The sequence below is a fragment of the Phyllostomus discolor genome, chromosome 1 (genome assembly GCF_004126475.2).
Source record: "Phyllostomus discolor isolate MPI-MPIP mPhyDis1 chromosome 1, mPhyDis1.pri.v3, whole genome shotgun sequence".
Lineage (NCBI taxonomy): Eukaryota > Metazoa > Chordata > Mammalia > Chiroptera > Phyllostomidae > Phyllostomus > Phyllostomus discolor.
Window position 1 is genome coordinate 195,001,109 of NC_040903.2, and position 23,906 is coordinate 195,025,014.

General features: G+C 45.6%; 1 protein-coding gene across 11 annotated transcripts in view; it reads left to right on the forward strand.

Moving 5' to 3' along the window:
- Window positions 1-23,906, forward strand: part of RGS6 (regulator of G protein signaling 6) — a 499,587-nt gene that overhangs the window by 409,393 nt on the left and 66,288 nt on the right. For all 11 annotated transcript variants that reach the window (XM_036011726.1, XM_036011712.1, XM_036011731.1 and 8 more), the window contains 9 exons: window positions 1,795-1,845; window positions 5,038-5,144; window positions 6,370-6,421; window positions 12,640-12,704; window positions 15,543-15,619; window positions 17,989-18,070; window positions 19,481-19,555; window positions 20,289-20,387; window positions 21,480-21,541. In XM_036011726.1, coding sequence (XP_035867619.1) covers window positions 1,795-1,845; window positions 5,038-5,144; window positions 6,370-6,421; window positions 12,640-12,704; window positions 15,543-15,619; window positions 17,989-18,070; window positions 19,481-19,555; window positions 20,289-20,387; window positions 21,480-21,541 — 670 coding nt within the window. The remainder of the gene's footprint in view (window positions 1-1,794; window positions 1,846-5,037; window positions 5,145-6,369; window positions 6,422-12,639; window positions 12,705-15,542; window positions 15,620-17,988; window positions 18,071-19,480; window positions 19,556-20,288; window positions 20,388-21,479; window positions 21,542-23,906) is intronic.

Here is a 23,906-nt window from a genome sequence, read left to right on the forward strand (position 1 = left end):
AAGTGAGGGGCTTGCAGCCCAGTGCTGGGGGTTTGCGGGGCACACAGAAAGAGCAGGATGGGACCCCGGCAGGTTTTCTAGTGCAGGGTTCACTGACGTTCCAGAGAGCCAGAGAGAAACACAAAGTCTAGGCACTCGGGCCTGACCTGGTCTCCCCTCTGGCAACCAGTCCAATTTCCGGAAACCTTATTTCTGAGTGAAGGACGGTAGTCAGACCCCTCTGCCCACTCTCCAGCCTTCCAGCTGGGAATCTGTCCCAGGGGAGCTACTGGTAGGCTCTCTCCCTCCCACCCAGCTTCAGACCCACACCAAGCCCCGGGTGTCTAGAAATGTTGCCCTTTTGGGCTGTTTTCCATCCCACATCCTGTCCTGGAAAGACAAGGCCACCTTTGAAGGTCTGCACTCATTTAAAGTGAGGTGTGGGGGTGACAAAGGTGGACTGATCCGAAGTTCAGAATTCACCAGAAAATTGGACTCCTCTACCCACCACCCCCTGCCGTAAACTGTGCTGCCCTACAAAACACTGGTTCTAGGTGCCACATTGTCAAAGGGAGGGAAACAAAAGGGAATTGGGACCAAAATGGGGAGGTGGGGGGCTCCAGGGCCTGCTGGGCAAGGAAGCAGTGAGGGGCCCCGGCACGCTTCACCTGGAGGGGGAACTCGAGGAGACATCGACAGTGTGTTAGGTGGACTGCCAGAACATTCGAAGAGCTGTCTCACAGAATGAGAAGGTCTGGGTTTGTTTCTAGTATCAGAACGCAAAACCGAGGCCAAAGAGAGTAAATCGCAGAGGAAGTTGTGTTTCTGCTCATAGAAGTCAGAGATGATTTAACCGGGACAGGCTGGCTAGGAGGGGTTTTGTGAGCTCCAAGGGTTTTCTAAATGCAGATTACAGCACCTCTTGTCCAGGGTGTTGCGGATGGCACTCCTGTATTGGCTGAGGCGGGAGTGGATCAGCTTTTAAAGTCCCTTGTGACTATTAAGATTTTACATTAGTTAAGATAATATGAGGTGCCAAAATAAGTAAGCCCCACATTTAGGGGGATTAACACAACAAACTTTCAATTAGGTCAGACCCAAAATGGGCATCAATTTTCATGATTCTTCAGAATCCCAGGTTCCTTCCACATTGTGGCTCTGCCCTCCCAGGGCCCTTGATGACCTCTCCATTCAGCCAACAGATAGGGGAAAAGGGTCTGAGGCTGTGGAGGGTCATGTGGGAGTTTGTGTGGCCCGGGTCTAGCGGGGGCATGTGTCACTGCCACTGTCAGAACCCAGCCCACTGCAGGAGAGTCTGAAGTGTAATCGAGCGTGGCCCAGGGAATAGGCGAATACACAGAAGTGCTCCCACGGACACGGGGGTACTTTCTTTCAGGGTGGGCCCATGCCAGAAGAAATTAAAGATTACCTTCAGGCAACCTGGTCAGCCCTTCTCAGTAAAGGGTAGGGAGCTGAAGGTACCTCTTCCTGCAGGAAATGGCCTGAGGGCCAGGCATGATCAAACGTCACCAGCCTACCTTGGGGAAGTCCCCCAAGTCTCTATTCACAGGAAGTCTCCTCCGTGTGCTCCCTGGAAAAATGGACGCAAGATCTAGTGATCAGAGTGGAGGTTTTTTGGAAAAGATGGGATTATGACTGTGGAAGCGAACTGATGGGTGGAGTTTGCTGGATAAGAAACGCAGCTCTCCAGGTGTGTGCTCATTCGAATCAGGAGTCTCTTAGGTGAACATGTCGCTTCTGCCGCAGGAGCTGAGCACCCATGAGGCCTTCAGTCGAATCGCTTTATCGTTGCAGGTACTGACATTGTGCAGTGGCTTATGAAGAACCTTTGCATCGAAGACCCAGGTACTTGACCTCTGATCCTGACTTTGCCCCCTGTGGTATCAGTAAGCATCCCATAACCAAGTTCCAGACTCGATTTTCCTACCTTCCTGAGGACTGGGCTTATAGATGCAAATTCTAAAATGTAGGCTTACTCTTCTTACAAGTGAAACTGATTTATTTTTCTCTGCTGAATATCTATCTTTAAATTTAAACCACCCTTTGAGAAAATGAGCAACCATTGAGAATGCCAAAGAGCCCAATACAATAACATGCGAAATGAGATGAATTCTCATTAGCCACAGCAATTAAAGATAAGTTGTAGCGCTGTTATGGAATAGCTTTTGAGAGCCGGATCTTAAAATTGGATTGCCTGATCCACAATTAAGATGTTTAATTATTTGCCAAGATGCCTTCTGTTTTCTGCTTCTGCAAGTAGTGAAGGAATGATTTTTTTTTCAACTTTAATTGTGCATTTCAATTAGGAAAACCTTACCAGAAAAACAACAACAAAACTCTGGCCAATCAAACAGTTTCCAAAGCTGTCCTCCCACTAGTAAATAAGCATTAAATTTTATTTTATAGCATAATTAGAAAATAGGGAGTTCCCAAAAAATGAAAATTCTAGATAAGTATAGCTTATTACCCGTGTGTTGTTAGTTAATATTTTTCTGAATTTATTCACTCCCTGTCTTAACTGAGTATTCTTGATGCCTATTGTTCATGTTTATAAATACCCACACATCTGTATTTGGATGTTCTTATGGATTAGACCTATTGGCCCCAAATTAAATGGCCTCCAAGTGCTATGATTTTTAAAGATTTTTTCAAGTGCCCCTTCTAGGTGCCTGCTCTTCAGCTGTGCTCCTTTGCTGGGGTCAGGATGTCAGCTCGGGCATTCCTGTGTTTTAATCTGATGCTCCTAATATACTATTGACTACAAAACAATACAATTTACATAGAGTTTGATTAAATGCAGTTGCCAGAAATCTGAGTGCCAGAAAAAGCAGGTCATTAATGGAAGTGACAGTAGCCTTTTTCACCACCTTGATTAATGACCATTCTCATGACTAGTGAAAACTCTTAATTCTAGTCAAGTTCTTTATCCCCAGGGGAAAACTCTACATGCTAATCCTTTTAAGGAAAGAAACGGAATCAACTCATGTACGTGTTTTTCTTATGCAGCCTGGACTTCTTCTGGCTGTCCGCTTATAAAAACTAGACTAAATAAGTCTCTACTAACACTAGATTAAAATACAGTTTAGTTCTACGTATTTAAAGTCAACATTTCTTTTGATTACAATTGCTAAACTGAGGACCGCCTTTCTTCACAGTGGTCTCTTCTCCTCCAAGAGCACTGTTTTCTCGCCCTTCTAAAACAATCATTCTATTACTGACATATTTTATTATTGTTGTTGTTGTTAGTAGTACTGACAGCAGCAATAGGAGTGGTAGTAATACTCATGGTTAGTAGTAGTATTCTGAGAATCCTGAACCAGCTGGTGGTAGGAGAACAGGTTCAGGAATCCTCTCTGGCCCTGGTGTGAGAAGCTTCTGTGAAAGGTCCAGAATGACAAGGGTCATGGCTGGAAGGTCTATTGTGCTCTGATGCCCTTGAGAGGACATCCAGGTGTCGGCACCCATCGGGGCTTCTAAGAAGGAGTTGAGCAGAAGAAGTTAAGAACAACTAGCCCTGGCTAGTGTGGCTCAGTGGATTGAGTGCTGGCCTGCAAACCAAAGGGTTGCCGGTTCAAATCCCAATCAGGGTACATGCCTGGGTTGAGGGCCAGGTCTCCAGTAGGGGGTGTGCAATAGGCAACCACATGTTGCTGTTTCTCTCCCCCTCTTTCTCCCTCCCCTCCCATCTCTAAAAATAATAAATCAAATCTTTTATAAAAAAATAGAATAATTTAACAGCCGGAAACAGAAGGGTGGAAATGAGACAAAGGCCCTGGGAAGCCAGGCCTGTCTCACTTCCACCCCCCTCTCTCTTTCTTCTTCCTGTCTGCCACATTTCTAAGCAAATGCCCCTTTTCCTGAAGAATGGAGTGAGTTCTAGCCCCTAGACTGGTGACAGGAAAGTCACCTTCTTACTGGAGTTCATTCCTCCTTTCCTGGGAAAGGAGCGACTGCAGGTGATGAAACACCCCTTTCGTGCTGGACCCATGGTTTTTAAAGCAAATGTGTCATCACTAAACAAGTAAACTAAAACTCCATTCTCTTGATTCCACCAGTTACAAGTGTGTGTTCCTTCTGAAGCAGGCCTGGTGCTTCTTAAAACACAAAACGCCTGGATTACATGCAACCTCTTGAAAAGATGACAAGTAAAAGCAAGACAAGTCACTTAAAAAAATTAGAGCTTGTGAAATTAATAATTCCTAAAGACTGTTCTTAGTGTCGATAATTTCCACCTCCAAACATTAGTTTTTACCAGGAAGAGTACTTTTATGTTTGTGAAGAATGCTTTTATATTATCATGCATGGTAGAATCATTTAAATTTATTATTTTTCTTAGCTTTCCTCAGAATACATATAAGTTCCTAATGATTTATGTGAATATATTTATGGTTGGTGCTAAATTAACAAAACATGTTTATTATTACAAAAATATAAATATTTTTATCAGATTGGCCTCCCTGTGCCATTGCCCACTACACAGCTCACCACAAAACTGAGGGTTTCCTTTACGTTCAGAAGAGAAGGGACTATCACATCAGGGAGTGCAACGTGAGTTCAAAGTCTCTATGGGCAGGGAGGCTGCATGCTCATCTCTGAGGGTAATAAGAAAGGATGACAACAAAAATATGAATCAGAGCTGCCAGCACTTAATGAGTACTGACCCTACCCCAGACACTGCTCAGCACTTTATGTGAAATAGCTCAGTTAAGTACTGAGTCTCACGATCTTAACCATGAACACCTTCTTCTGGAAGTCTTGGTGGTGAGGGAGGTTAAAGCAATGGTAGCCTCACAGTGGGGATCCAGAGAAGTCTCAGACACATGGCAGTGCTTCCCAACCAAGAACATCGTCCCCCAGCCCAGTGCTATCGTGTTGTAAAGCTGTCATCAGTCAGTCAATCAGTCATGCAGTTATCTAGGGGTGATGACAGCTGACTTCCAGTTGCCTTTCTGCTCTCACAGCCGACATTTCAGCCGAGTAGCCCTGCCCTCTGACAGCTCCCTCATCACTTCTGTCTCTTACCCCTGTTCCCCACAGGGGAAGCAATACACTTGGGAAGCCTCATAGCTGCCCAGGGCTACGTCTTTCCCATCTCGGACCACGTCCTCACCTTGAAGGACGACGGCACCTTTTATCGTTTCCAGGTAGGCCCGCCAGTTCCTCCTCCCAAAGAACCTTTTCTTCTCATCATCCCCTGATCACAGTTTAGAACCACATACAAATACTGGGGGCATTCAAGGGAGCAATCCCTACCTCCCACCAGCTCTGGGAAAATCAAGAAAACTTTTGTCTGGGCCATTTACTGCTTCACCCAAACAATACAAAAAAAGCCTTCATGGAGAACCTACTATTTATTGGACAATTTGTCCATATTCCCTCACTTATTCTGAAAAACAAGCATCTGGGGGACAAATATCACAAATGGGAAAACTGAGGTGTTCAGAGAATTAGTGGGGCACTTAGTGAATCTGAGAGACAGCCTTGATTTGAGCCTAAGTCAGCCTGACGGCAAACTCCTCGATCTTTCTACCGTGCTGTGCTGACTTCCTGATGTGACACTTCTATTTGCTACCTACTAACCCCTCACACCCATTTTCCACTGTTTTTCCCAGACCCTGTCCTAGATCTGGGGCAGAGGATAAGGGGTTGTGTCAAAGTCAAAGACAAAGGGTTTGAAGCAGAGCTCTCCAGACAGGGCCGAAGGGTGTCTTAGTCTGCCCAGGTCACCTTAACAAAATACCACAGGCTGGGAGGCTTACCCAGCAGGCATGCATTTCTCACAGTTCTGGAGGCTGGAAGTCCAAGGTCAAGGTACCAGTAGTGTCTGGTTTATGGTGAGCACGCTCATCCTGGCTTTCAGACAGCTGCTTCTTGTGTTTGAGAGAGAGATGCTGTTTCCTCTTATAAGGACACTAACGCCATGGGATCAGGGTCCCACCGTAATGGCCTCATTTAACCTTAATTACCCCCTTACTCCACAGACAGCCACACTGGGGGTTAGGGCTTCATTATATGACCTTGCAGGGACAAAATTCAGGAACTTGGGGTTGTACCCAGTAAACCATGCCAGTCTGACTTCTGTAGTTAGACTTCTTTTGTCTCAGGATAAGAAATGTTTGCCCTATAAACTAAGTTTCTCACTCTCTCATTTATTTTGTTTACCTGGTTTCTTTTCTCAACACCTAGATTAAAATGTTGACTGGCCTCCACTGCATTAAGAACAGGAGAGGGTTGGGCTATGGTGTCAGCATGAAGAAGATGGAGACAGAGCCTGTCCTGGGTGCAGGGGAGGGCTGACCCTGACCCCTAGGCAGAGGCGAACAAGTGCTGGACATGCTTCTGAGTCCTGACACCTCTGCTCTTTTGCAGGCTCCATACTTCTGGCCTTCGAACTGCTGGGAGCCTGAAAACACTGACTATGGTGAGCAGTGAAGCCACAGCCCACACTCAGTGTCACTCCAGGGAGTGCAGAAGACAAATGCCTGGTGTCTTGTGACCGGAGTGCACTGAGGAGGAGGCCCTCTACCCTGCTTAGCCTTTTGTCATACACTTGACATGTAATAAACATCCTGTTCCACATGATGAGAAAAAGGCAGAGGGCCCTGAAAGATGCAGCCATCAGAAGGAAATGGGGGAAGGAAGAAGTCTATCGAGGGTGGCCAGTATGTTCATTCTGTGGGACCATGGAACACTGGGATCCCCAGCTACACTGCAGAACAGTGGCTGTTGACTGTTCCCTCCTGGGAGGACTAGATCAAGAGGCCACCTCCCCCTGACCCTTTATATTCTCACAGACTTGCTAAGGCTTGTTGATAACTCATTGGTGTTTTTGAGCATTGGAATTTATGGGAAAATGGAGGACAGACCAGAGAGGAGCTGTACAGCAGTTACCCTCGCCTAGAACGACAAACAGTGGGTGAAGTTGGGAGCTGGGTAAGCAGGGAGTTACCTTTGTAAAGGGAGGGATCATTAGACTTTTGCTGTATACTCTCTGTGGAGACTTTATTTCTATGTGCCAATGCTCTAAAGGAGTGATACTGACCGTCTACTTCAGATAAAGAACCTGAGGCCCAGAAAGGCCACCTCCTCACCCTTATCACACTGTGTTCTACCTGTCTGGAAGCTCCATGGTGGTGGGACTGTTCCACCTAGTTCACTCTCTTATCCCCCAGTGCATGCCAGAGGCATAGCAGGTGCTGAGTATTTGCTGATGGTTCTGGTTCCTTATTAAAGGTTCTTAGCAGACAGTCAGCAGAAGCAGCAGAATTTGACCTCAGATTGAGTGGCTCCAAGGCCCATGTTCCTATCCTGGTCCCATGTATGATGTCATCACAGCAGCACCCATCCCTTTGTGCAGCATCCTCATTGCTGACTTAGCTACTGGGCAGTCCACAGTGGCTTTCCTTGGCCCTGGGACCCCTGATGAGAGACCTTCAACCTCTCCCAGGCTCTTTGCAGGATCATTTGCACAAGAAGGCAGAGTTAGCTGCAGTGGGTGGTGTGGGGTGGGGGCAGTCTGGGAGACCCATGCGACAAACTACACCCTCCTGATTACCCACATGAGGGCAGGGTAACTAGCAGTTGGAAGCAATCCTCAGGATGGAATGTGGATAAGTCATTGCCTAATCAGGACACGGATGTTCTGTTTCCAAGTCTGGAAAAGGGCCCTCACCCAGAGGACAGGCCCCTCTGCAGTCTCATCAGCTGCCTGCAGGCACCATTGTGGGAGCCTCTGGACCTGTGCTGTGTTCTACATAATGTGGGAAGTGGATCCAACAAGGCTCCTGGCTCAGAGTGGGAGCTACATTTGGCTGCCCATAAAACAAAGTGTTTCTGAGGCTGAAATTTTGCTAACAAAAGCCCAACTTGGAATTTGAATAATTGTAGCTCAGTTTCATGCAGCAGCCATGTGCCCTTGTGAATGTGGAAGCCAACATTTTCCCAGGCAACAGGGAAGGTGGGATGATGGTAGACCAGATAACTGGGCCCAAGTAAGATTAAAATATTTACCTGAGTATGAAGCATAGGCCATCTGACACTGCATACAACAGGCATTATTTCCCTTTCTCTACAGGTTTTCTCCATTTTATAATTTTAGTTGTGCAGCATACATAGGAAGAGAAATAACAGCTTATGTCAGGCTCTCATTAAAGCAAAATATTTTTTAATTCCTATGTCTTGATTCTGGCAAATCAGATGAAGTTAAGGTGCAGGATTCAAAATCACTCACAGCACTTCCAAAGCAGTTTAGTCAGAAAATAAGTACCAAGAATCCAGCACAGTGGGCCCTAAATTGACTAGCTCCACTAGCTGTGTGATCTTAGCAGGTTACTTAACCTCTCTGTGCCTTAGTGACCTCATATTAAAAGCAGAATGATAATAGTAGTTGTCTGCTAGTGTTGTTTTGTTAGGATTAAATGAAATGCAGGTAAGGTCTGGTGTGTGGCACATAGTAGGGAGCCTATAAAACCACAGTGATGGTTGGTATTGTTACTCCTAGGCTGACATTCAATCTTACTGGTTCTGTGATGGCCCTTTTGCCAGGAAGGATCTGAAAACTGAGGCTAAGAATTCAGAATAGGTATGGTTTGGAGTGGCAAAGAACCAGAAACTTTCATTCATTCAACAAACATTTCCTGATCACCTACTCTGTGTCTAGTGCTCTGTCACAGATTTAAATGAGTCACAGTCATGCCCTCCAAGCATTCCAGGGAGGTGGCATGTGGGGGTGAGAAGGGTGTAGTGAGGAGTCTGATCTGTGATTCAAAGGTTTTAAGTTGATGAAGAAAGATCGAGAAGGTTGAATTGTTTGGGAGGGACAGGTTTCTTTAAAAAGCCTTCATGGACAAGGAGAGACATTTAGAGTGGATCCAGCAGTTTCAGGGAGCCCTTGTGGATCCCCAGTGGTGGAAGATGACCTGAAAACGTTTCTTCATCTGTGAAATGAGGATAATAAGAGAACCCATTCCACAGGATTATTATGAGGATGAAGTAAGTGGACCCCTGAATGTCGGGAGGTGCCTGGCATTCAGGGAGCTTCATATGCGTGGTAGCTGCTTTTACAGTGACTTCCCCAGCACCTAAAACAGGGCTTGGCACATAAGAGACATTCAGTAAAAATTTTAATGAGTAAATGAATAAGTAAATGAGACAATGAATGTCATAGTAGAAAAAGCTCTGAACTAGACCTTAATTCTATTTCCACCTCCTCCACTAACTAGCCCGTGAGTAAATCAATTCACCTCTCTTGGCCCTCAGTTTTCCCAGCTGTCGATGAGGGGTCTGCACTGGATGGTTGCCAAGGTTACTTGCAATGCTAAATTTCCATTGTTCTAGAAGGTAATCACAGGGTATGGGGAAAATAGAGAAATACATACTTCCTATGTTCCCTAGTTCAGGAGATTGAGGTAAATAATGATGCCGTCACTGGTAAAGGCAGTCTGGAAAAGGAGTCGGTTTTTTAAAGCACAATGGAAAGAGGATGAGGTCATTCTTTTAAATGTTTAATTACACATGTAGCACATGAATCCACTCTGTCTATAAATTGTTTGCGTTCTATTTCTTGATGATTTACATTTTTATTTTTAATTTTTAATTACAGTTTACTTTCAGTATGATTTTGTATTGGTTTCAGGTCTACAGCGTAGTGGTTAGACAGTCATATACTTTACCAAGTGTCCCCCTCCCCTTATATTTTTAGTACCCAACTGGCACCATACGCAGTTGTCACAATATTATTGACTGTATTCCATATGCTGTACTTTAAATCCCTGTGACTGTTTTATAACCAGCAATTTGCACTTCTTAATCCCTTCACCTCTTTCACCCAATCCCCAAGTGCCCTTCCCTCTGGCAACCACCAGTTCACCCTCAGTAACGTGTTCTATTTTTGTCATGGTGATACACCGTGAGCTTCTGATGACAGCGGGTCATCCAAGTGAGATGCCAGTCGGGCAGCAGTACCCAGTGTGAGGGCAAGAAGACAAAGATTTTTTAATGAGAAATTAAATATCCAAGAAAGACCAACGTCTGAGCTTAAAGCCAGTCCCCCAGATGCCCTGTTACAGGACTGGCTGTTGTTGCCAACGGTCATTTGATTGCTTGGATGCTAGAGCAAGCACTGTTGAAGGCACCATGGTAGTGTAGACAAGCCCAGGGCCTGTGCCAAGAAGAGGTTCATTCAACAACTCCATCCCACCCCCCTACTTTTGGTGAACAGATTCCCTAATGTGTGACATCAACCACAGGGGAAGTGGGCCGAAAGCATGCAACCGTGTAATCATGGTCATCAGGAATGGTACCAGCTTTCCATTCCTTGCATAGTACTTGACACTTCATAACCCAGCTGGCCCATTTTGACCCAGAAGGGTTGCAAATTTCTCAGGATGATTCTGCCTAAATAAAGCCCCAATCTGACTTAGACTTTCTTGAGTCTCACATTTGACCAATCCAAAATGTGTCTGAGGCAGCATCATTAAAGCAGCCACTACCTCCACTGACCTGCACTGCTCCTGGGTCATCCAGACCAGGCCTGCTGGGGCCGGTGACATGCCAAGCTTCCTGCTCTGGGTTGCCCCCAGTTCCACAGGCCACCTAACTGGTGGTCCAAGAGAGGTGCCTTCATCAGACACAATGGAGAGCTGTAGCTGCTTGGTTCATTGAAAAAGTTGGTAAATAGAGAATCATGAAAAATTATATAGATCTAGCTTAATGACTTTATATTAATGTAAGATATACAAAGAAATATTCATTTGGCAGCCTTTCAAGGTAGGACCAAAGAGTCACTTTGATTATAGGTCCCAATAATTTGGGTTTTTTCTTAAGCAAACCACACTCAAAATAAACCATCCAATTTGGGCATCTTTAAAGCACATACAGGATTTAAAAACACTTTTGAAACAACCTGTATGTTTACCTCTCTGAAAATCCTTATTTTTTCTCATTTTTTTTCAGTTATCTCACCTGTCCCAAATTCATCAGCTGTTGTCTTAGCCAACTCCTCTTTATCAAGTTTGTTCTGAACCATTCAGTTTCACAGGAACCACTCTCTCTTTTCACATTCATTGCATCAGCATATGTAATATTTAGGACACTGGCATTAGTGAAATAACAGGCATGCCTAACATAAGCAGATTTGAGAACAAACACAACTGACTCTCATCCACCTACTGCTTGACTGGTGTGAGCAGAAGTGTGGGCAGACAGCGTAGGCTGCTAACCACAAGGTTCCGGCATATCCTAGGCTGCTGTCAGCAAATTTTTCAGACCACATGGAGGAGGTTGTTTAATTCAGCCAGGAGTTGACTGGGTGTCCTGGTGTACTTAAGTTGTCAAACAACAAATAGGTCCCCTCCGGCCTTCCCCTCTGATTATTCTGTTGTTCACTCATACCACTTATCCCTTGCCTTCTTTGGATTGGTCTATGTGGCACTGGAGACAAAGGGAGATACCAAAGGAGCAGAGGCAGGAAGTGATAAAGGTCATGTTTGAGGAAGAATGTCAACCAGCAACTGAGGGCCAAGAATCCTTCCTCCACTTGGGAAGAGAGACCAGAGGGCACTCTGTTCGTTGACTCCACTGGCAGACCAGGCCCCAGGCTAGGTAGGACACAGCCTCTGCCCATGAAGAGCCTTCAACGTAGAGCAGGGCACCGTCTGGTAAGCCCACTATGACAGTGCACTGGGACCAGGTTCCATGGTTGAGGATGGATGGATGTGACACCGAGCTATCCAGAACACCAAGCGGGGCCTTCAAAGATTGATAGGAGGTGACCAGATAGACAGAGGGAAAGGAGAAAGGAGAAGGAAAGGGCTTTTATGGAGCAGACACATTTACAGGGGACTGGAACTGAAAGATGTTTGGTAGTCTCACACCCCTGAGTGAGAAAGGAAGAGACAAGCACACTGGATCTTAAAGAACCAAATCTGCTACTCACAGGAGCCCAGCCTTTCTTCTGAGGTCACTAAGGAGTCCATGAAGGCCTTTTAGGCAAGAGAGTAATGTAGTTATATTTGAGAAAGAACATCCTGATGGAGCATGTTTGGAGTGAAGGAGAGTGAGGAGGACAGAGGGGGGTTGTCTGAATTAGAAAATAGGGTCCTTGCCTGGTCCTGACCTGCAGGAAAACTCCTAGAGATGGGGTGTTATGGATTGTATATAGAAACATGTTCTTCACAGCACAGTGCTGGGGACTTAGCCAGCTGGGCTGGCTGGCTGGCTGGCTGGCTGGCTGGCTGGCTGGCTGGCTGGATGGATGGCTGGATGGATGAGTGGATGGATGAGTAGATGGAAAGATGGAAGGATGTATAGATGGATGGATGGATGGATGGATGGATGGATGGATGGATGGATGGATGGATGAGTGGATGGATGGATGGATGGATGGATGGATGGATGGATGGATGAGTGGATGGATGGATGGATGAGTGGGATGGGTGGATGGATGGATGGGTGGATGGATGGATGGATGGATGGATGGATGGATGGATGAGTGGATGGATGGATGGATGGATGGATGAGTGGATGGATGGATGGATGGATGGATGAGTGGATGGATGGATGGATGGATGGATGAGTGGATGGATTTGTGATTCCACCACACTGGTTTTGCATGTGTTGTAATTTCTGTTTTTCCCTCAGCCATCTATCTCTGTAAGAGGACAATGCAGAATAAAGCAAGGCTGGAATTAGCTGACTATGAAGCGGTAAGTATGATTATTTTCCAGAGTGGGTGTAGGAGGAGAATACAAACATACCTGCAACTGGTTTTAGCTCGTATTTTCCCCTTTTCCACACCCCAGTCCTTTACAGACAGTGGAAAGGAAATGTCTTCTATTTCCCCTCCTTTGTTCTCAGCTCCTCTTACCATCACAATAAAATTGCATCTTTATGTAAAGGACTCTCAAAACTCAGCAAACAGAGAACAACTAAACTTATCAATGGGCAAAGAACTTGAACAGCCACTTCACCAAAGATGACAGAAAGATGACTAATAAGCTCATGGAAAATGTTCAACATCATTCACTAAGGAATTACAGATTAAATCCATGCTAGATCCTACCGCACATATTAGGATGGCTAAAATAAAAAGTACTGATAATGCCAAGTGCTGGTGACAATGTGGAACAACTGGAACTCTCCCTATACTGCTGGTGGAAATGCAAAATGGTACAGCCACTCTGGAAAAATGGTTTGGCAGTTCCCTGTAAAGTTAAACATATGGTTACCATATAATCAAGCAATCCTATTAAGTCAGAACTTAGGTTCACACCAAAACCTGTGCACTAATGTTCATAGTAGTTTTATTTGTGATGATCAAAAGCTACAAACAACCCAAATGAACTTTAACAGGTGAACAGTTAACTAACCCCTGATACAGCCTTACAGTGGAATACTACTCTGCAGTGAAAAGGAACAACCAAGTAAATATATGCAACCACTTGGATGAGTATCAAAGACTTGTTGCGCGAAGGAAGCCTGTCTCAAAATATTACTAACCGTGCTATCCCATTTAGTGTGACATTATTTTAAATACACAACTCTCATGAGGGAAAACAGATCAGTGGTTGCCATGAGCTATGAGTGGAGGTAGGATGTGGCTATAAAGAGATAGCACAAAGGAGCTTGGGGAAGTGAAGGAACTACTATGTATTCTGATTGTGGTGGTGGTTACATGAATCCATGCATGTGTTCAAATTCATAAAACTGTACACCAAAAGGGAAAAAGGAAATTTAATGTATGATACAGTCATTTTTAATATACTATATGATAATTTTTTAATTTTAGTATATGATGATTTTTCATGGCATCTTTATACCAAAGTCACCCTCACTTGGCAGTAGATCACGATCTGAAGACCAAATTCAATCCAGAAGATAAGATAGATGAATAGCCTGTGAAGTATATATTTTCCCAGCTGCCCCCTCCTCCACCTCCTTCAAAAAGATGTGACTCCATGCAGACTGGAGGCCCATCATCACACTCATATCCATGCCCATTAACAAAGACCGTCTCAAGAGAACTTGATTTTCACAGATAATTTTTTAAATATTTTTAATTTTTGCTGACAGAATATTTCCCCCAAGCCAAACTTTATATGGGTCACTGAGAATGGGGGCAATGGGCTAAATTTTCACAAACTGTCCAGAGGAGGTAATATTCAGTCTTTTCTTCTCTTGCCACATAATGTTCTGCTTTGGTATTTGTGAAGAATGTGGAATTGACATGTTTGTTCAGGTTGAGGTTCTGTGTAAAAGTGGTTAGAAACAAAAAAAAAAGTATTTTGTTTCCGAAATGCAGTAATTTTATTATTACATATGCTCTTGGTAAAAACACACATTCAAACGGCGAAGAAAGGAGAGCAAATCAGCTGCAAGCCATCTCCCCAAAGCTTCTTCCTGTGCATACGTTTTTTTCTTTACAAAAAGACGTGCACGATACCATAAACATTATTGTTCAAGCCACTTCTTTCCCCAGTCTTGTACTGTAAGTATGTTGAGAATCTTTTCATGGAAGTAATAATGACCTACATTGTCATTTTAATGGCTGCCTAGTATTCCATGGTATGACTGTGCAGTAATTTTATAACCACTCCCCAAGTGCCTGACATTTAGGCATTACCAGCTTTGCTTCCGGTAAACAATGGAAGAATCAAAAGGACAGTTGGTTTTTTTTTAGGTACTTGTACACCAAACCTAAATAACTGAATTTCCATGTGTTGATCTTCAACTGAGGCTCCTTTTGTATTAATAATCCACTAATGGGAGTAATCAATTTGTGCTGGCATGAGCTCTATGAAAATACATAGCATAATGTGGGCTCCAGCCTGGCATTCCATCAGCATTAGGCAGATCATTAGGGGACCTGTCAAACACCCCTCCCCACTGTCCTGTGGTGCCACGAGGTAAGTCCACAGACTTAGAGAAAAGGCTTCTTCCCTCTTCCTCTCAAGGCGGCACTGGGTGCCTTTTCTTTCTCTCTGTTCTGGGATTTTCCTTTCATGAACATCACAAACATAGACCCTCCTTTTTTCCCCACTACTGAACCTGGGCCTTCAAAAACATGAGTGCCAAGTCCTCTGGATTCTTTCCTGCCCCTTTCCAAGACCCCTGCTGGGAGATGAGTCTTGAGAAATGCATTCTTAGTTTTGCTTTCAGACATGTCCAGTAGGTTGCAAAGACTGCCTTGTTTCTTTCCCTGCATGCATAGCCACAAACCATTTACCTGCTCTTCAGTAGCCTTGACAAGGGCTGCTTGAGTTATGTTCCTGTAAAACACAATTGTGTTTTACAGGAGAGGCATCAGATGAACCACAGAAACTTCAGACTTAATGGGTATGTAAATGAATATTGATAGTCCTGCTCCAGACAGCAGGGTCTGGTGCAAAGTCAAATTGGGTTCATGTCCAGTGGATTTAAAGCAGGGGCCCTTGCAATTTTGTTGAGAGAAACCAAAATAGATGGCTGCCCTGTAACAAGCATAGGTGTCGATGTGTAAACTTATGATGACTAATGCCTTCTCGTTCATTTTCATTTCTCACTAGGAAAACTTAGCAAGACTCCAGAGGGCCTTTGCAAGGAAGTGGGAGTTCATCTTTATGCAAGCGGAAGCCCAAGTGAAGTAGGTGAACCTGAATAGAGACCCTTGCAAAGAGAAAAAGTCTCTGGAATTTGGAGGTGGTATGAGTGTGGGGTTGCCCGAGTTCTCCTTCCACGGCTGGCCAGTTGTGGTTAGTCCTTGTCATCTCTCACGAGAGCATCTGAGTAGAAATCAAGGTCATCTTTGTAACCAATGGCACTCTAAAATAACTTCAAAAATGTGTGTTCCAGCAGACAAGGGCATTCCTCCCAAATGCAGAACTCTGGTTATAAGACGATGTATTTATTCCCCAAAGAGATGTTCAATTCTTCTCCTGTGCTCAGAGACTGAAAAACATCAGCACCGGTAGATCTGGAAATGTTGTCTTCACAGGAAAACATAGTTAGTTTTAAGGAGGCCAACAAGTAACCCCTCACCCAGTTTCACGCACCCCACCCCCAGGGGTTCAGAACCAATCAAAACTAAGGCACAGAAGTCAGACATCTGGAGTCCAAAATATCAGATTATTACTGATAAAAGCTAGATACATAGCACATGACTTTGGATGCGTGGCTATAGACCTCTACCCTGGAATTAAAATTACCCACCATGGGCAGAGCTGGGTGTCTGCAGGCGCCCCCACCAGGGCAGAGGCTGACGCGAGTAAGCTTACTGCACGCGGAGAACGGGCGTTCAGAAAGAACCGACCTGAGCTTGCTCAGGTTCTTCTCTCCAGTCCTCCAGTAGTTAAGTTGCTCGTCGTGCCCTGGAGTGCACGAAATGAAAGAAGGAGATAAGTTGGAGTGTTTTTCCCATATTTTTCCTCCCAGAGAGTATAGTGGAAAGTCCCTCCTCTCTGAGGAAACAGGAGACGTGGGAAGTGAGCATCCCCAGCCCACACACATGGTTGTCAACCAGATTCTTTTGGTTCCTGGGACATGGACTTGCTCCACCCAGGCTCCCTCTTAGCCTTTCTGCCAGGGGTCTGTGGTTTCGTCAGGAGGGCTAACAAAAGAAATGGGTCAGAGGAGGGGAGGGATAGGGATGCTGAGCTGGACAAGGGTAAGTACTTTTTCTCTGGGTACCACTTGTACCTGAACAGAGCCCCCCTTGGGGTCTTCAGGGGACCCCCTTTGATTCTCTGGGCAGTGTTGCAGCCCATCACCCAGGGCCAGGTCTCCAGCTGTGTGGGTGAGCACTGATCATGAGTATGGCTGAAAATGACCTGAGGTCATTGGGTCCAGTGGCTGGCACAGTGCCATGACCCTCACCCTCCCTTCGTAATCTCTGCCTTTCTCCCACAGTGGGACTCCAGGCACCTGCTTCCCACCCCAGTGCTCCCAGCAGCCTCTAATGGAGATGGGCCCCCGGCACTGGGCGCTGAGCTGCAGCAGGACCCTGAGGAAGGAGAAAGCAGGAGGGTGGGTGAGTGGGTAAAAAAGAGGCAGAATTGAGCCCGTGTACTCAGAAGCCACTGGGAAGCAGAGAAGAGCTAATTTGTGCTTTTAGAATCACACAACATGGCATGTTGTAAAAGGAGGGGAGATTGTCACTTTGTGCATATATGGTATTTCTTGATTAACTTTTTTATTAACTCTGTGATCACATTATAATTGTGGGCCATTTAAGTGCATGGTAATTATCACAAAAATCACAGGGTGATTATGGGTTTATTTCAGTCCAGTAAACTAAATTGCTCCCAAGAGAGCCAAGAACCAGAGGTTACACGCAATTAATCTGAGTTACTTTTTACTTAGAGAGATGATACAAATACAGGCTTTTGTGTTTTAAAGCCTCTTATCTACACTCCTGATCAGCACATAGAATCTGTCTTTGTCACCTGCGCTTTCCCTCTTGCAACCTGTGCCTCCCCCAGCTGAGGCCAGTGGTACTGGCCTTCTGAATCTTGTCACACGCTAGGGCTATTACTCTGCTATTAGAAAGCCAGACGGTTTAAGTGACTTAAAACACATAATTGCAGCATTCTGAAGACATTTTCTACCGACTCGGAATCTAAAGCTGACTTTCAAATTGAGGATGAAACACGTGAGCCTATGGTTAGTCCTTCCTGTAATTTGAGTGCACAGTATCTACTTTTGATTGTCAATGGATGATTCAGTTCTTAATAATCTAAATAACAATTCGAGTGGACAGGAGCAGCCCTGTCCTCTCCTTGGGCCCACCATGTCCATTTCACGTGTATGGGAATTAGCCATCTACCCTACAACAAGTTCTCTCACCCCGTGCGGACTTCCTGAGGTTCCCTTGGGGGACTTGTCTCCCCCCCCATACTTTTCCGCTCTGCGCACAGCAGGGACCACAGAGGTGCCCATTGTCCTGTGTGCACTCAGCTCCTGGCAGCAGGGGGCTCAGAATACAAAAGATTTCATTTCCTTCCCTTTCTCTTCCAGGATTGATCGGAAAAAGGACAAGACAGAAAGGAAAATTCTGGATAGTCAAGAACGGGCCTTTTGGGATGTCCACAGGCCGGTGGTGAGAGAGCTCCGCTCGGTTCTCTAGGTTTTCTTATTTCCCCACTTCCTCCTTCTGAAAGAAATGACTATCTTTAGCCACCAGATGTCTCATTCTTAAGAAAATCACTAAGGTTTGTGAAATGGTTTTGCCATTGTTTCATGTAATCTCAGCAGATTTTCTGGAATGCATGCCAGTTCTACCTTTCATAAATTATCCGTCAGTGAAAATACAGAATTGAAATTGGGAATTCCACCTGGGACCTTTGGGCCCCCGAAGTTTACAGTCCCAAAATAAGCAATCCCCATATTCACTGTTGTTCAACTCTAAATCTTAGAATATTCCATTTCAAATGCAGCCAGTTCTTATTATTCACAGTTACGTTCCATCACATGGCTGCAGGCCCTGAATCAGCGAATGCTGAACCGACGCAGAACCGCTGATTTGAACCATTGCATCGGCTGATCAAGGCATAACCTTATCTAATGGGAGTTTCCATCTAAAGACGCCTTACTATATACCGTGGACTCATGAACATTGAACTCACAGCCAACAGCGCTAGATCTCAGGCCAGAGTGAAGCATATCTAACACACGTATTTTATCCACGAGGCACATAGGAGCCTTACGCAGCCCTTCAGCACTGTGCTTGGTGGCTATTTTAAACAACCAAGTCACCAGCAAAAAAAAAAAAAAAAAAAAAACAGAAATGTGCAGAGTGGCACTAAACAGACCTTGGAAAGGACACTTATTTACAGTGTCAAGAGTTGAAACAAGGAGGCAGGCAGAGTGTCACCGTATTCAGCCTCAGCTGGGAACACGCACAATGGACAGCTCAAATATTTGCGGCTCTGTCAATGCCCATAAATGACCGTGAATGCACCCCGAGTATTGATGTAGGGGTTATGAATAAGTTTTAGCAGGTAGGCAAATTCACAAACATGAAATCCACGAGTAATGATATCTGACTGTATTTCTAATCTCGTATTACTAACACAAATCTTACATTTCCCTCGTGAAATGGAACTAAAATGAATATACTATTTCGGCCGTCCTAAAAATTGGGTGAGAGCAAGACTAAAGAAATAACTCCCCATCCTGATACTGGAGCGTTTTTAGTTGGTTAGATCTGTGAAATAACAAAGGCTGTGACCAAAGCGACCTTGTCACTTCGAATAGTAAGTGTGCTCCTATAAACTGTGCACTATGCTTTACATAGCATCCTGAGATAAGTAAGCTTTTATATTTCCTATGAGAACTCTACAGAGGGACACATTCACATCTTTGTAAAAAAATTGTAAATGGCAAAATGGAGATAATCGTGCAGTATGCATAATGGGAAAGATAAAGATTGGCTCCGATGGTGTCACTTGGGCTAGGCTGGAAGGGTGATTTTGGCTCAGTAATTTACGTGATGATTTTTTTTTCTCAGCCAGGCTGTGTGAACACCACAGAAATGGATATCAGAAAATGCCGACGCTTGAAGAACCCACAAAAGGTTAAAAAGGTTCGCTCATTGAGCTGAATTAAAATTTTTCGATGTGAATGGCCCTTGATTTCAGCTGTGCATTGTATACCCTCCGGGGTTTTCTTCCTTTCCCAAAGCAAAGATCGTCTTTAATCTGCTTCTGACACCAACAACAGCTTAAAAAGTAGCCATCGCTGTGGGCAGGCATGTGAAGAAACTGAGGCTAGAAAACTGTTTACCTTAAAAGCACAAAATCCGAAAGCCTGCCATCTCAAGTTTGTCCAGACAGGCACGTCACGTGCAGGCCAGTGGAGAATCTAGGGACCTTTGTGCATAATCTTCAGCAATTGTCCTCGGACTGGCTCATGTCTCAGAATCACCTGGGGCAGTTGAGAAATGTACAGATTCTTAAGCCCCACCCACAAAGATTCTGACTCAGTAGGTCCATGTGGGACTTGGCAAGTGCATCCTTACCAGGTGCCCCCAGGTGTTTCTTTGCAGATGGTCTCTGGACCATGTTTGGAGAAACACTCATATACAAGGAGGCCCCAACAAAAGGACAGATCTCCTAGCAGTGGTAACCCACAGATAGGGCAGGGCTGCCTCAGAGACAGAGTTCCCATCACTGGAGAAATTCAGGTGGAGGCTGATCATTTATTGTTGGGACGTCAGTGTGGGACTGGAAGCACTGGATGAGTGGTTGAGCTAGCTCACGCCCAAAACCTCCTTCAGCTCAAGGGTGCGTGACTCCGTTTTCTTGCTTCTTCCCCAGTCAGTGTATGGGGTGACAGAAGAGTCCCAGTCACAGAGCCCCGTGCACATACCCAGTCAGCCAATCAGGAAAACTACAAAAGAGGACATCCGGAAACAGGTAAATCAGTTGACTCCCACCCTCCCAGGGGAAGATGTGGCAAGTGTGAAACCCTTTTAGTGTTCATCTCTGAAACGTTAGTGAGCTTGGAGTTCCTAGAAACCACAGTGAAACCCAGCTGTGGGTGACTTAAACCTTTGAGTGCTGTGTGTGGACACCCCATGGAAGCCTGAGAGTGAACATTCTCTACCAAGGTCCCGCAGCAGTTATGAGAGAAGGATGTAAATGAGTTATCCCAATGCCGCGGGATGGCTGCTACAGTCGCGTCTCCCCAGAAGCTGGAGCAGGGAGGGACTTGTGTTACAGGGTCCTTAATAAAATTGTAATGTGCTTCCAGAGTAGGCTAGTCCCGGACCACTGACTTATTGCTGTGATATAAAAGGACTGTTTACGAATAAAGTAAGCTCCACTCCCAAAGCCATTTCAGTATCATTTGGTTGAATGTTATGTTCATGATGAAGAGTTAACTGGTCAACCCAAGTTGGAAGACAATAGCCAATTACATTACTCCTTTCTGGGGTTCACTGATAATGAAGTAACTTCAAGTCTACTCCTTACCTTATGCTCTATTGGCTTCTGTGGGGACAGGGGGACCCCAAGGAGCTAAGTGCCTGCCCTTGGCAAGTGTATAATTGGGTGGGAACGAGGAGACAGATGTATGTAAAACGGCTATTTGATGATTCTAGTCAAGTGCACTGAGCACATGGGTGTGACGTAGGTGTGAAAGGCGTGCCGAGGAAGATCACTGGAGATTAGTCAAACCAGGTGTTACAGTGTGTGTCACCTATCCATGCTGTCACTAAGCTTTGCAGAATGAGTACTCCCTTCAAGTTGGCCATCCCTTTGGGCCTCAGGGCCTCAGCTATATAGCACAGTACTGGAGAATGTACAGCAGAGGCTGAACTGTGAACCCCGACAGCAGTAGGAATCTTCAGCAGGGCAAAAGGGTTGCTGAAGGGCAAAAGTGGAAGGTTGAAGTTTGTCCAGAGGAGGTGCTAGAATCTTGGTAGAAACACAGGATTTGGGTTCCCGGGATGAAAGGAGGAAAAGAAATTCTAGTTTGCTCTTAACACCTGTTATGTCTTTCCCCAGATAACGTTTTTGAATGCGCAGATTGACAGACATTGTTTAAAAATGTCAAAAGTGGCTGAAAGGTATGTTTCCCTCAGTAAAACCACTACTCTCTTCTAACTTAACCAAGGAGAAATGTTATGGGGTATGGCTAGTACGTGTGTACCGTGCCAAGAGGCAGACCGGAGGCATCCCATAAACCGACGGGTGAAAAGGCCACAGGGTCCAAGTGCGTAGCACACAGCCAAGACAGCAGACCTTCCCTGAGAGACGTCAAGAAATGTCTGCTGCTGAAGCTTCTCGGGACCTTGTCAATCAAGGTCAAATGTCCTTAAAAGCTACACAATACTCTTTTGCCTTCAGCCCCTTGATTGATTTAAGTGGAATGGCTCCCTTTTCAGCTATAAAATGCCCAGATTCACTTTATAGCAGGAAAGACATTGTGTGCTAGCCGTGCAAACAGGAGGAGACCGCACCGTCGGGAGGAGTTCCGCCTCCACACACCATCAGCCACTGAACTGCGTCGAATCAACTGTAAAGAAAATATCTGGCACCCCGGCCTGGCTTCCGCACAGCGTTGGCGCTACAGTCTGCGCCAGGAGCTGGTTCCACTCTGTTAACTCATGGGAGACTCAATTTTGTCAACGAAATAGTCTGTTTTTGAACTCTCAGTGAAGAGGGGAGACCACCTGGGGAATCTGTGTGGAATAAGTCTGATGAGGCAGCACGCAAACTGGACGTTTTTTCGTCTATGAGCTACTGTTAAAGCAATGACCAATATCTGAAGGATCGAGGGCTTAAGTCGGGTCCTAGTATTTATTGGCTCTGAGAGGAAAGTGGGTCTTTAAGCCCCGCTCACACAGGGGGCTGGATGTGTGCTCAACCTATAAGCCTTTGCCTGCTGGTCCCTTCCTTCTAGATAAATAACAAAGTGAGGCTAAGAAAACCTCCCTCCAAAACTCAAAGCCTGAATTAGTGCTCTGCCTTGAGGTGCCCAATCACATTCCTGGATCAGGGTTCATGTCTTTGATGGCATCTCATATCTAGCCCAGCGTTTCTCAGTGGTGTTGCGATAGACATTCTGAGCTGAAGTACTTCTTTGTGGTAGGAGGCTGTCCCGTGCATTTTTAGGTGTTTAGCAGCATCCCCAACCTCTGCCCACCTCACAGCTGTGAGAACCAAACATGTCTGCTGACATCACCAAATGCGCCCTGGGAGGGCAAAGTCACCCCCATTGAGAATCACTGATACTCCTCTTTCCCCCGATGTAAATGCTTCGGGAGGTGGCCAGAGCCGGAGCTCAGCTTAGACAGAGACCAATCGTTCTTGAGTCATAGTTTCAGCCAACTGTGCGGGCTATGGAGCCACCTCACTCCACTGTCATAAAATAGGGCTTTGGGGTACCCCGTTTAAAATTGCTTTTTAAATCTCACAGTGGTCGCCTTTGTCCCAGGAGAGTACTGGTGAGTGACATGGCTGGGAGGACCTTAACTTCTTTGGTGTGAGGGATGATGAGCTACTTTCTCTGTGAACAAGGGACAAGAATGGCTGTCCCAGGATACTGTGAGGGGCAGTGCCAGCAATGCCTGCCTTCAGAGGGCACCTGAGAGTTTGCGATCCCAGGAGAGTGTGTGTGAGAGCATCTTTCCCTGGTGCTAGTTGCTCGGGTCCAGTGGTTTGGAGCATGATGATCCGGGGCAGGGAGGGGATGAAGCATGGAGATCCCCACCCCTAGCTCTAGAGATCTGAACTCAGGAGTTCCAGGTAGATCTAAGGAACCTGCATTTTGTATAATGTGCAACAGGACTGACCAGGTCTCTGAGGACTAGGTGAAGCCATTGTCCGCCACTTAGAGCTCACCTCGGAAGGGACACCCAGCTTTATCTTATCTTTGTGTTCTTCGTGGAAGTGAGACTCTTGCAGTGTCTAAAGGAAAAGAATTTCCTGAGACCCACACAGGAGGATGTAGCTCTGTTGTATGGTTTATTGACGATGTGTATTCATCAACATTAAAGGGGTTTCCCTCCTGACTTTCCAATGCCCCATCTCCATCCGTCTCGCCATGGAAAAAGTCCAGTCTTGTCTTCAGTAGGACCAGGACAAAGGCCACTGTGCAGAATTTCTGCTCCATATTGAAGTACAGTGCAGTCCAGCTTCCAGCTAGCCTAGTGTGGGCTTCCAGCTGTAGTCCACTGCTGTGCTGCAGTATTCAGGCTCCCTCCTGGAGGCCACAAGGGAGCAGGTGCATGCAACGTGTGAGTGTGGGTCACAAGCAAGAGGACAAGCTTCTTTGTTCCCCTGGGGTTATAACCACGAGCTTGGGTTTGTGTTGGACCAGGTGCTTTCTCAAAATGATCAATCCACTTCCCAGGTTTCCATGGGCTTTGGATAGGGTCCATTCCCCACTTAGACTGATGGACCTCTATGGTCCAGCATCTCCCCATGGAC